This window comes from Mercurialis annua, linkage group LG1-X (assembly GCF_937616625.2).
Source record: "Mercurialis annua linkage group LG1-X, ddMerAnnu1.2, whole genome shotgun sequence".
Classification (NCBI taxonomy): domain Eukaryota; kingdom Viridiplantae; phylum Streptophyta; class Magnoliopsida; order Malpighiales; family Euphorbiaceae; genus Mercurialis; species Mercurialis annua.
Window position 1 is genome coordinate 63116690 of NC_065570.1, and position 13851 is coordinate 63130540.

Here is a 13851-nt window from a genome sequence, read left to right on the forward strand (position 1 = left end):
TTTATAAATATTATCCTTTCAATAATAATTAAAATATTTAAAATTTAATGATTGAAAAGTATGAATACATACATACATACATACATACATACATATATATATTACTCCCTCCGTCTCATTCTAATTGAACACTATTTCCTTTTTGGATGTCTCATTCTAATTGACACTTTTTATTTATAGAGTACTTTTCACACTACTTTTCTCTTTATACCCTCTTCAATTAATGCATTTAGAAAGCATATTTTTGAAAAGTTGTGATGCATTTAATGTAATGTAAGGATATAAAAGTAATGTTACTAAAATTTTTTAAATAATGTGCAATTGAAATTTTCTCAATTAAAATGGGACGGAGGGAGTATATATATATATATATTCATTATTATTATAAAAATTATACAATTTATTATAAAATAAAGGAAAATGTACAAAAGTAACCTTGATGTTGCCATCGAGGCGCAAAAATGACCCAAATGATATGAAATGTTCAAAAATGACCCTCTATTGAACCGTAACATTCTAATAGAGGGGTCTAAACTTTTGTTTTCAAGACGTTATGTCCATTTTTGCTCCTAAAAAATAATTAGGGGCATTTTTACTCCTAAGTGGCAATATTAGTGTCATTTTTGTACCTTTTTCCATTTATAAATGATTGAATTATTTAAAAATAATTCAAATAATTTTATTTATTGTAAAATAATATATTTTGATAGGAATAAGTTTATCTAGATAATTAATAAATTCAAAACAGTTGTTAGCAAAAAAAAATAGATCTTTTTCAAAAACATTTATTGAAGGTTCAAAAAATTACCAATAATTTTTTATAAATATAATCACCAAATATTTAAGCGCAACTTCTTAAAAGCTAAAAATTCCACCCAAATTAAACCAAATACCCCCCATTGTGAATCAGCAACCAACTACAAAACATAGTTGAACTAAATAAGCTCTTAATGCCTTGCACTTTTGAGTTTTCATCCATATCCTCCACACTTTGCATTAAAAAATATGATTTTGAATCAAAAGTTATAATTTCCTCCTAAATGAAATAAACTGAACAAATTATACATGAGATTAATCAATATACATAATATAAAAAAATTGAAAAATATTATATATTAAAATATATTTGTAAGTTTTATCAAAAAGGTTCATATTCAATTATTTTAATATCATTACTTTTTTTTTAATACCTTCGAACTTTTTTCCTTGCATGAACATTGGCAGAACTATACACACAGACTGAACAGTGCAACCGCTCTGGTCGGAAGTAGTCAAAGGCGCAGATTTCTTAAAAAGAAATCGTATTCTAAGCTCAACCTTGATTAGTATGCAAATATTATCGATTAGAGTTTTCTTTTAAAGTTTGCCTCCGATTAAATTGCTCTGTTACACCATTGTACATGGATATCATTCCATTCCATCTCCCTGTAATACCATACATAAATTCACATCATCTCGAGATTTACGCTAATATCAAAAAGAACCAAACAAATGTTTTTCATTCGGTTTTCATATACCCCTATCATGAGATACAATATGCGATGAATACAAGGTCAAACAATGCAGAAGAAAAAAATTGTCATCTCCCTCTCGCAACACATCAAATGGTATTAACCTGCAACTTTAGTCTCTATCATTCTATGGGTCTATCATTCAACTTTATCTCTGTCTCCAAACAACTCTTTCCAGTGAGACGTCGCTTCTTCCGGCGACCGGAAAGTCCATATGTGCGGCTTAGCTTTCTCACGCTCGTCTAAAATTTCCTGCATTCACAACCCAATTGCATAAACACTACGACCTAATTATCAATTTACCTCCTAAACTTGAATACGATGGAATTTACACAAAAATTAATATTTCTATCTATTAGTCCCTTGAACTTATCAATCTTTATCAAGTAAACCAAATTTATCAATTTTGAAAGTAAACATAGGCGCTAATTGACAAAGATTTGGGTTAATTGATGGAAAGTAATAAGTTGAGACTAAGACTTGAGAGACTAATTGATGAAAGAGTTAAATTTAATGTTGATTGAATGATTGCTTCTTCACATGCAAGTTACTATTGAAATCTAAACACAAGATAACAAGATGTCATTTGAAGAAGCAAATGACTTTTTCTAGCATTTTGAGGTTTCAAATCCAGTATGCTACCAAAATACAGTGTTATAAAATCATAAACTCTTCATGACCACCAATGATTGACTAATACTTAGAATGAAAATTTCATTCAGTTAACGTTTCCCGATTTGGGAACTCTGTCGGAAACTTGACTTTCAGACACGAAATTTTATTTTTAAACATAGAAAGCCTTAAAATAACACCTTTTCTAAGTCTCTTGTTTTGCTATATCAGTGTCCGTGCTATATAGACTAAAAGTACAACATACTTTCAGTTCCGTAAGTAAATTCGAGCACCTAACTCTATCAAAATAATTATACGAATATTGAGAAAGTATTATTTTGTTCCTCCGAAACTTTCCAAAAGAAATATCGGGGATTGTAGACGGATAAAAGAGACAAAATTGGAAAATAAATCTTGGATTAAGCTCGATCGAAGAATAGCAGATGCCGATCATTTGCTCAACTTTCTTAACTCTTGGATTGAGCAAGACTCTTTGAGTGACTAACTACTTCAAGTACATTCTTGGACCTCAAGAGTCAAGGTAGAAAGACAGGTGAGAAGAGATTTCATAAGTTCAAGCTCCCCGTAGTATTTATTCAGTCAGATTAGAGAGTATAGAGCCTCATATGCAGAGGTGTGCATAATCAAATCAAACTGAATCGAACTAAACCAAACCGAATTCTGAGGATTTAAATTAAATACTTCAAATCAAACTGAACCAAACCAGTTCAGTTGGTTTTTCGGTTCGTTTTGGTTTGTAACAAATCTAAACTGATATTCTCACTTTTAAAATTAAACCAAACCGGAAAACTGATTTTTTTTATAAGGAACACAAAATGAACATTGTCCCAGCAGACTAGAAAAACCTAGATAAACTAAAACGGAGAAAACTAAAGCCTAATTTCTATTTATCACATAATTTGAGATATTATTGGTATTCGGTGAGACAGACCATTCCAAAAATGGAATGAAGAAAAATCTAGTTTCAAAATTTTAGTTCAGCAGAGGGAGGAACTTTAAACTTGGGGTTGATCTCAGTATTTCCAATCTGAATCACAATTGGAATTGGCACATGACTTTTGCAGTGAGGAATATCCATTACAATAATGAACTAAGAGTTAAAAATCTAGAGATGTGCATTCCATTCAGTCCAAACCAGAAGCTATAATGATGTAACTGTTCTCAAACCGAACCAAATCAAAACAGACACTTCAGGTGATTCTTTCAGTTTGGTGTGTACAAAAATTGAACTTAATACTTTTATGTTTAAAACCAAACTAAACCAAACCAAAAGGCCAAAATATTTTTATATCGTCGTACCGAACAGAACCAAATATGTCGGTTCAATTCAGTGTAGTTCGTTTTTGCACACCCCTAACAAAATCCACATAGTGGGTGCCCGGAGTATTTTCATCTTATTAATAACTTCTCCATCAGTGCATAACCGATACTCTAGTGACCAGATTCTTGTAAATCACATGAAGTTCCAAAATTACAATTAACAACACAACACTTATAATTGGCTAATTAATCAACATCTTCACGACTAAATTTACTTTTTAAAACATAATTCACCACAATTCAAAGCTCAAAAATAACTAAAAAAGCACAAAATAGAAAAGAGTACCTGCATTTGAGAAGAGTTCTTAGTTTTGAGAGTTAAGCATTCAACAAGAGCACTCCATTTCCCTGAACAATTATCAAGAACTCCCACTCTGTAATACTGCTGCATCTGATGCACTGGAGCTACACAATACAATATCAACAAAACCCAATAAATAAATAAAACATTGAAACCGATTAAAGATCAAAACAAAATTGAAAAATTAAGGAAGGGGTTTGAAATAATAAACAGAGAGAAGGAGGGTTACAGTAGCAAAACCAGAGAGCGTCGAAGCACGTAGAGCATGATACTCGCCGCCGTGTAGACGGTGCTTCCTTCTCCGACGAATCCATTTTTGTTTTTGACCCGTCTGTATATACGTGTTTATATGTTTAAGTTGGGGTTAATTAGATAACTAGTACCCAAACTTTGACTCATATATCTGCTTGATGACCAAATTTTAATTTATACCATTTCAGTACCTTATATTCACAGTAAATTTTATTACTATTAAAATAATATGAACTACAGTCCGAATTTATAGTTGATGTATTACTTCAAATTTGGTTATACTGTATGTTACTATTTTGGTGTCTCTTTGGGGAGATTTTATTCTTTGTTTATTACAGAAATAACAAACAAATTGATTGTTTTCTATTAAATTAAGTGTACTTGTAATTAATTCAAATTAATAATTTTATATCATATATGTACTTCTAGTTTTGAAACTTTATTAAAGCATGGCCTAGTTCATTTTAATGGATTTTATCTGGTAAAGGTTTATTTTAGTTTCAATGGCTAAGTTGAAGTTTCCATTTCTATCTTGTAAAGTTGGCAATACATTTTTTTTAAGAAAAAAATAGTGATGCTGTAAAGAAATTTCAAAACTATATTTCATGCATATTACATATGTTTCTCAAATGAATAACTAATTCCTCTAGAGAGAAAAATAATACTTTGCACATCCTTACATAGCAAATCTGAAAAGAAAGTTGCTGTGTACAATTTTGATAAACTAAGGTACAAGGTTTCCTAAATATAAACAAATGGCTCTATTTTGAGAAATTGGGACATTGCCTAGTTGATTTGCAAATAACCAGACAAAATTGGCTGCAGACACATGAACCATCATCATCTTTAGCAGTAAAGAAGCTCACTTTGATTATAGTTAACCCAGCCAAGGTTATTAAATACTCGAACCTTGAGGTATTTAGATAGCCAAATTCTTGAGCCACCAGCAAGCTTGCCTCGTCGAGAAATGGAACTTGGAAAACCTTCTGCTTCAAAAAATTGGTGCCAAGTGAAAAGCGCCTTAATTGGTTGTTTTCTCAATAGGTTGGGAGAATGGGCATTCTTAATTAGCATGAGACCTCCATTCAGCACAATTGTTTTTATGTAAAAAGCATCTTCAGCTCTTCGATACGTGCAGATCGAACTTCTTGATCGGTTAAAGCACCGGCAATCATCCGCTGTTTCCGTGCTTGCACTGCCTCCATTCTTTCTTCAACAGTTCCCTGTCATCTCAGTTATTTAAGCATGTACTTAAAAGTAATTGGAAATTATTAGCATCCCACTGATGAAACTTGAGAAATAGATATTGACCCATAAGTGTGTTTAATATGGGAAAATTGTGACATCAAACGAGTCAATTTCGGAGCTCAAAGTTCCACGTCACCATGCCACCATAACAGGGGTGTTCATTCAGTTAGAACCGAACCAAATTTTTTTTCATAATTAAACCAAACAAAATTTACATAGATATAAAATTTCTCAAACCGAACCAAAACTGTCAATTTGGTAGGTTTCTTGGTTCGGTTCTGGTATTTTTGGTTAGGATTGCACTCAAGCTGAACTGAAATTATTTACGTCCAAAACCGAACCTAAACCTCAATTTTTTATATATTATCAAACCAAACCAAATTTGTCAATTTGGTTCCGTTATTAGGTTAGGTTTGATTTTTGCACACCCTTAGCCGCCATAACCAGATATGTTTAAAACACCACAATTCAGCTTGGTCAGATTCACTTAGCTGTTACCATGAATGTTAATATGTAACAAGAACAAAAGCATAACCGCAAGACAATGGTAAATGTTTACCTTCATAATAAAGCGCTTGATCATAACTTGTTTTGTCTGTCCAATACGATGGATCCGCATGACAGCTTGTTCCTCCACAGCAGGATTCCACCAAGGATCCTATAGAAAAATTGGATTTAATCTATTCATAATATAAAAATAACTAGCGACAAACCAGCACGAGAAAAGGGAAACACGTGTAATTATAAACACGACCTGAACATAAATATCAGCTCAAAAGGAGAGAGAAGATGGAGAAAAGGGCAGTATGTTAAATACACACAGAATTATAATTAGCATAGTCATTTATATGTTAGTTAGTTGCAGTTATTGAACCACTTTAGCCAATGAAAATCTTAAATCAGAGTCGATGAATAAATTTTTCTGATTCGTTGCATGAACTCCTAAACAATATAGGAAATGCTTCTTTTTATGAGCTCGGGAATACAACACATAATTATAGTCCCCCGACGTGTGTTAGTCATGCATAAACAAAAATGCTAAGAGAAAATTTGCTATTTAAGCAGAATTGAGAAAAAGATAGTCAATTTTACAAATACCATAACAAAGGCATTGGAAGCTGCTGTTAAATTTATCCCAACACCACCAGCCTTCAATGACATCAACAGAACCTGATTGCACAATCGCCATTAAGATGATCAGACTTAAGTTATCTACAAGACTATGGCATCACAAATTCTATCACAGGAAAAATAAGAAGAAAAGATTCACAGACCAGGATGCTGTCATCTTCTGAAAACTGTTTTAAAACTCTTTCACGTTGCTGCTGGCTTAGACTCCCATCCAGACGAACAAATGATATACTATTCCTGGTCAGTGTGAAAACTATATTAGCATCAACCTAGAGCATAAGATCAAACTGGGCACATCAAAGCATAGTTGCATATAAGGCAAATAAGTAAAAATTTATCAAATTGTAGATATTTGGGGCAGAAGAAGAACAAAAACACACAAAAGAAAGTGAGTTAAAAGATCCATAATCATTAATCATATAATATTTGAAGCACTCCAGAAACAATATCAACTTGAACTAACGGATGTCCTGTACACAGGATATTGAAAAATGAGCAGGTCAGGATTGTTAACTCTAGCATCATAATAGATAGCCTAAAGTGGAACCAACCCCAGAAAGACCTTAAAGTCGGACTACTTGGCTAGAGCATAGAAATTAAAATTTTAAATCACATCACTTGAAATTTTAAGCAGCTAAAAGTCTACACCTTGTAAGAGGAATTTGCAATAGATCTAGAAAGGCAGTCCATTGGCTGAAAAGAATGCTCTTAGAGCCTGAAGAGCGAATTTTTTCAAGTTCTTGCAAGAGAACAGCTACTTTGGAGGATTCCACCCAATTTTTCTCAATATCAATCTTGAACCGACTGTCAGTCGGTGCTGTGATAAGTTCCTGCCTAGTGATGGTTTTCCTACAGAGCAAAAACATACAGCACTCAATAAAAAACATACAGCACTCTGAGCTTGTGAGAAACGTAAGGGGAAGTAGCACAAAAATTCAGAAAGATTAAAATTTAACCCTAATAATTATGAGTTTTATAGCATAAAGAAAGGTAGCATGAAGGTACCTACAAACAGGACATAAACCAGAAGTAGGAATTCGCCAGCTAGCCAAGAGACACTCCCGGCATATGCGATGAGCACAAGGTGTCAATACTGCATCTTCAAATGCTTCAAGACATATTGGACACTCTCCCTGTTGCCCACTGCGCAGCTCTTCCACAACCTCTTGAATGTATGCTCGTGATGGCACATCTCTAGCCTCTCCTTCTATGACATGCTGACCACCTTTAAGGAAGCGCTTTGCGAGCTTGTTCAGGTCAGAATAATCTTGTGTATCACCTCGACTATACAAGTTAAAACAACCATGACAAACAATATAATAGTACTTTTCTTTGTAAAAATATGTCAAAAGAAACATCCAGTAAAGTCTATAGCAAGTAAAGCATGAGAGAAGTGCCTAGAAAAAGTTTGTCTCAATCCTTTTTGTATGAATTAAATCTTGTTGGCAATGAGCATATAAGCAGATGACATCAAGCTATGACCTAAAATAATTGATGACAAAAACCAAACCAAGTGGACACTGTCATTTTTAGCAATTTTAGGCTCCTTAATGTAAGTGGGACATAGCAACTATACAACGCAATTAGCAGTGAGATTGTGCCCACTTTCTTCATCCATATAATGATTTGTGTTAAAGGGATACTCGCCAGGTGCTACCTAACCATCTATATTAAGCATATTCAATATTTAGCACCAAATTACCCTCCAGTTCTTTTTAAAAACAGCCTAATTAATACTAACTTCCCACAAAATCATCAACAAATAAAATTACATGACAAATAACTAAGAGGGTTAGATTCACACCTCATCACAAGAAAAGGATGATCACAGCATTGACGAAGACGTAAAAGTAACTCCAAGATAGAAGCATAATTGTGAAGTACTCGCCCTTGCTCTACAAACTGATCAAACTTCACCTGGAGAGATTCCCCTCAACGTGTTACATAAAAAGCACGACAGATAACTCATCAAATAAAACAATGAAAGTGATCGTGCAAAGTAATTATAAACCTTAGATCTTTTAAATAAAGCCTCATAAAAATCTCTTTCAGCTTCTGACAATTCACAGTATACCACCTGAATATCTGCAGGAGGGAGAACTAGAATTGGCCTGCAACAAGAAAACCCTCCAGCAATGAATTTAGAGAAGGCTGAGAGCATACGATACATCATACAGTTGACCAGGATACTCACCTGCCTTCTCGATCTGTGCTAGTCTTTGTTCTCCTTAACATAATTGGCTTCAAAATAGACTGGACCAACTTCAGCCCCCTATCATCACCCTCTTCAAATGGTTTTTGAACAAGTTTGTTCCACCTATGTCATTAAAGTAACAAATATCCACAAAATAAGCATGGAGAAACTTAAAATTGTGCCTGAATTCAATAAACAATCTCCATTGCAGCAATTTACAGTGAACTAGCAATTATGGCATAAAAATTAAAACATAAAAAATGCCTTCAATTTATCTTCTTTCAAAGACTTTGTTTCAAATTCTTCTTTCAAAGACCTTGTTTCAAATGCTTCTTTCGAAGATCTTGTTTCTGATTCTTCAAATGTAATTTCAGCACTAGCCTTTTTTATTGTCTTTTGTCTACCACAAATCCAAAAAAGGAAAAGAAATAATCTCAAACAAACGAAGCAAATCTTGATGATTCTAAAAATTTGATGACACAGATCCCAAATTCCTAATCAGCTTTGATTATTGTCATTAATTTTTAAATTCTCAGAATTCACTTCTTCAAATCCAATTTCTGACAAAAGTCATTTTCATGAAAGCTAAAAGAAATTGAATAAAACAGTAAAAGTTCACTCTTTCAAAAAGTTGAGCCGAATGGGGCTATAGTCACCTGTGGACATATACTACAACCAGCACAGTGCAGCACACAGACATCTACATTCTCAGCATATCTTAGTTTTATAGAACATACCTCTAAATGTCGTATTTGCAAAAAAAAAAAATATATACATCAAAAGCCTTCACAAAAAAGTTATTTCTGGGGGATATCATTCTAATGAATTAACTGTAATTGACTTTATAACCTCACAAACAAACACTGGATTGACAATATCAATATGTAGTTACGTAGTGAAGAACTCAAAGGAAGCATACCATGCCCAACTTTCCCAAGGTTCCACTTTCAGAAACCGAAGAAGGCTGTAGATATCCTCCAGGTTATTCTGAAATATGAAAGTCCACAGGAAGTATAAAATTAGGAATTCAAAGCCCACAAAATGGAAGTAGCTAAGTTCATCCAAATGATAAAAAGCATCCTACCTAAGGTAAAAATAACTTCAACTGCCTATTCATTTGAAATTAACTGTTCTGCCCTTTAGCAGATGCAACAATAAGACAATTAGACTCTACAAACACAAGTGACACACCTGAATAGGAGTTCCAGTGAGACACCACCGACGATCGGCAACTAGAGCAGCAGCAGCAATAGAAATTTGACTTTTTGAAGATTTTATGGTATGAGCCTCATCAAGAACGACCCTGAACCAGTGAACTGAGTAAAGTCCCCCATTCTCATCAGCATTCTAGAGAAATTAAAAAGAAGAGAGTATATAAATTATGTACATTAACTCACAAGTAATAAGTACACAAATATCAAAAGGATATGTCCTACCAAACTACCTCTGCCGAAAACTCTGAAGCTAGTATTCCATATGTAGTTATTACAACATCATACTTGGCCAAAAGTTCCACATCCTTTGCTCTACCTTGTCCATAATGAACATATACAGACAAAGAACCAGCTTCTGAGTGAGTTTCTATCTCTGCCTGACAATAGTCAAATGCTTAGATTCACTCTCAAGAACAACAAGCTGCATGATTAATGAGGCAAAAAATCTCATACTCAGGGGACAAAAAACTGTCAATGTTCAAGTAAATAAGTACATAAAAACGCAGCAGCGACAGAGACAAACCAACAAATATGAAAATGAAAACTACAGCAAACATTAAAATGGCAACACAGGTACCTTCCATTGGCCCAGAAGAGTCATAGGGCATATGATCAAATTGCTGCCATTTACAAGAATCTTCTTCTGCTTCATCAACTTATCAAAGCCTGAAAATTTTGTAACCTTTTTCAGATGATTTGGCAATTGATCTGAAACATTGTCGACTTCACCATTTTCACTAGATGGCTGACAGATGAGTTGACTACTAGATGTCCCGCCCCTTTCTGAATGAGCAAGTAGAAGAGAGATGGTCATAATAGTCTTCCCAAGTCCCATAGCATCTGCTAGAATCTTCAAGAACATAATCAAGTCAACTCATAGCAGATAGAAAAACGGTTAACTACTTGAAAAGCAATGAGATGGGCTGGACATACTCCTCCCCTGGCCATTTGAAGTGTGCTTGGAAATTCTACCGAAGCATCACCTGAAAATGTATTCAAATAGACAACAAGTTGCCTCCTGCCAGAACAAAAACCTAATTAATGTCTATCTCAGAGTATAGAATTTGTATTATACACAAAAAGAAAGTATCATACTGGTCTGCTAGATGATAAGCCTCCCAACATGGATGAAGTGTTGTAGCTCCCTCATCTGTATATTTTCCCTTCTCCAGCTGAATCATCCAGTACAGAGCCTGCTTTTGATAGGGCCGAAGTTCACACTGAAGTGTACTTGGAGCATCCATTTCCTACATATCAAAATTTAAGTAATTTCACCTGTTAGGTGCATTTGTCAACTTCACTAACTCAATAAGATTCTCTTATAAAATAAATACCTCTAACTCAGAGCCGCCTCCAACACCAACAATATTGTCAAGATCAGCATCTGAAATGACCTCATTTTCAGCTTCATCTTCACTTTTTAATTGACTCTTTGACTTGTTGACATGTAGCAGTGATGCAGAAATACCAGAACCATCCTGTGTAGGTACAATTACTAGCTAGACCCACCTAGAGAAAATAAATGATGAGAATGAGATATTGTAGCTCTTTGTACCTTTGTACTGAAAGGCCGCTTCCTTGTATACAAATCAGCAGGTGTAAATTCCGCCTGGCGATCAGAAACAAGCCTTTAAAATGTTGGAATGATATAACTTGCTGCCATGTGAAAGTAAATTTACTTTCCAGCATTACGCTTTGAGAGGGCATAAAACAGATCAGGAGTAGATAGAAAAAAAAACCTTCTTAAAAGGGGTTAATCCAAGCAACCGGAACAAATTTGGTAGAGGATGAACAACTGTTTCCTCAGTGGAATTGCTGACTATCTTAAGTGAGGTTTGCTGGTGCATGTCGAACATGGCACTATTGATGTATACTCTGGCACCAAGTCAATAAACATCAGCAGTCACATTTTATACCTCGAAAACATGATATAAACTATACAGTAGCAGAGTCATGGTTATAAGCTGTGACTACGTGCTGCATCAATACTTTTGCAACAACATGCTCTGCATAATGTAGCATCAAAATCTTGATTCCTAGAGAAAAAGTAAATCATTTCACTAGTTCACCTCACCTTATTGACAATATAATAGTGTCCATTATCCCAAGTACATCAGGAGCAGACTTACAACAGCCGTCAACTTTAACCTTCTTGTCTCTGACAAGCGGCAAAAGACACCGAGCCCATTCATTGGGTATTCGACCAACCTATCAAAGTCAGTCAACAAATTACAACCCAAGACTATACATCAAACTTATGCATCACCTCAAACATATCTATAGCTGTACAAACCAATAAACATTCTTAAAACAAACAGAAAACTTGAGGACTACTAGAGCGTAATCAAGCCAGAATCAAAAATACGCCAAGCACGAGGCAACGTCAAAGCTCAACACTAGACTGAAACTTGGTCAATTCTAAGCTTTTGGAGCTCAAGCTCAACTGGATGAAGTACTCGAAATACTCAAGCTCTCAACTCAACTGGAGAACAATCATCGATCCCAGATAAGCTCAATTAGGCTTGAGCTTAGTCTACACAGTTAGGTGTATTGAAAACATATAATGCATTGAATTATAAATGGTAAACTCAATAATTGCATTCTTGATTAGACTCGCAATTTTATCAAATCAAGCAGTATGATACTCCAAACTCGGCTTCCAACCAATAAAATGAAACGTTCAAAAACATCAACATACCTCTCCACTATGTCTAGTGGAAAACCTAACAATCTCTGAACAAGCAGCGCCCGTTTGTCTCCCTTTTCCAAAACCCTTTCCCTGTGAAGGCGAACTTAAACTATTCTTCCTATTACTATTCAATGGAAATGTAAAAATAACATCATCACCAGCTTTCAATTTCTTTCCTTTAGTCGTCGACAGCCCTGCCACGTCACTACTCCCCACATACCACCATTCATCACTCACACCAACAGCAGAATCACCAGAAACCCTCACTCCCTCATTGCTACTATTTTCCGAATTATCGATTAAATTCCGATTCTCAATCTCTTCATTTACTAATTTCGGTTCGTCCGTGGTGGTAGTATTGTGTCTAGGTTTAGGTTTAGGGTTTGAATTTTGTAAATGGGGTTTTAGCCTTGAATTGAAATTAGGAGTGTCGAATATTATGTTGATAGCCGCTGTAGGGTCATTTTTGGACATGTGTAGCGCTCTGATTATGTCCATGTCGGAGAATTCTAAGCCAACGACTGAGCGAACGGTTGTTAGAAGCTCGTCGGTAACCTTGCTTCCCATTCTGACCGTTGGTCGGGCCAAGAATTACAAAAGTGTGTGAAAACCTAACCCTAAAAAATTACGCTGAGAAAATTAAAACCGGTTAATTGAATGGCCGGAGGTGTAAGTTAAGAAACGTTTCTTTTCCGTTTGAAAGAAACGGCGGGTGATTTTGGAAATTGCGGGTCGGAATGTGTAAGATTGCAAAGGAGAAGATGGAAGCGGGTTTGATACACGCAATACACGTCATATTTCCCGCCACTACTTGTTATGTAATTCTATTTCTTTTCTTTTTCTTATTAATTATCAAGGCCCAATGGGTCTACATTTTTGGGCTCTAGCAAAAGATGGCTAATAATCACCGATGACACTTCAACTTAAAGTACCTACCACAAAATCTTTTATTTCAAAATATCTCGCTAAACCCTCTAAATTTTACTTAATTACCCCAAAACCACTCTAAGCCGCTTTTTTCTCTAAAATGCTCAAAATACCCCTAAATTAATAAAAAAAACCAAATCAACCCAATCTAACCAAATCTAAAATAACCCATCTAACCAAATCAAATATAATTCATCTATCTAACCAAATCATACATAAATTACCAATTCATCCAATTAAATCAAACCACTCAACTGAAACTTCCACCCTCTGTCATCATCTTTTTCTGGCCACCGCCGCCCGTCGCCGGGAAAAAAAATTGTCCAAAAATTAAATAAATATTTATTTTGCAATTTTAGAAAATTAAATAAATATTTATTTTTTAATTTTTAAAAAAATATAAATAATTATTCTAAAGTTTAAATAATTTA

The 13851-nt window shown here is 34.5% G+C and overlaps 2 protein-coding genes across 3 annotated transcripts; both read right to left on the reverse strand.

Annotated features, from left to right (window-relative positions):
- Window positions 1-1468: 1468 nt before the first annotated feature.
- On the reverse strand, window positions 1469-4106 carry LOC126670730 (uncharacterized). The gene is made up of 3 exons (XM_050364551.2): window positions 3995-4106; window positions 3751-3869; window positions 1469-1763 (listed from the first exon to the last, which is right to left on the reverse strand). Exons 1-3 carry the CDS (start codon window positions 4077-4079, stop codon window positions 1650-1652), a joined length of 318 nt encoding a protein of 105 aa, XP_050220508.1. The 5' UTR covers window positions 4080-4106; the 3' UTR covers window positions 1469-1649.
- A 489-nt stretch (window positions 4107-4595) lies between these two features.
- Window positions 4596-13309, reverse strand: LOC126664431 (DNA repair protein RAD5A). 2 transcript variants are annotated; one of them, XM_050356815.2, is made up of 20 exons: window positions 12503-13307; window positions 11879-12012; window positions 11544-11679; window positions 11360-11413; window positions 11139-11282; window positions 10900-11051; window positions 10738-10822; window positions 10382-10654; window positions 10035-10181; window positions 9782-9937; window positions 9510-9577; window positions 8591-8713; window positions 8408-8507; window positions 8201-8313; window positions 7402-7680; window positions 7045-7245; window positions 6540-6633; window positions 6364-6435; window positions 5825-5923; window positions 4596-5240 (listed from the first exon to the last, which is right to left on the reverse strand). In XM_050356815.2, exons 1-20 carry the CDS (start codon window positions 13058-13060, stop codon window positions 5118-5120), a joined length of 3111 nt encoding a protein of 1036 aa, XP_050212772.1. In that variant the 5' UTR covers window positions 13061-13307; the 3' UTR covers window positions 4596-5117. The 2 variants fall into 2 exon arrangements, with proteins under 2 accessions (XP_050212772.1, XP_050212773.1); XM_050356816.2 differs by lacking the exons at window positions 4596-5240; window positions 5825-5923; window positions 6364-6435; window positions 6540-6633 and having other exon boundaries at window positions 7155-7245; window positions 7406-7680; window positions 12503-13309.
- Window positions 13310-13851: the final 542 nt, after the last annotated feature.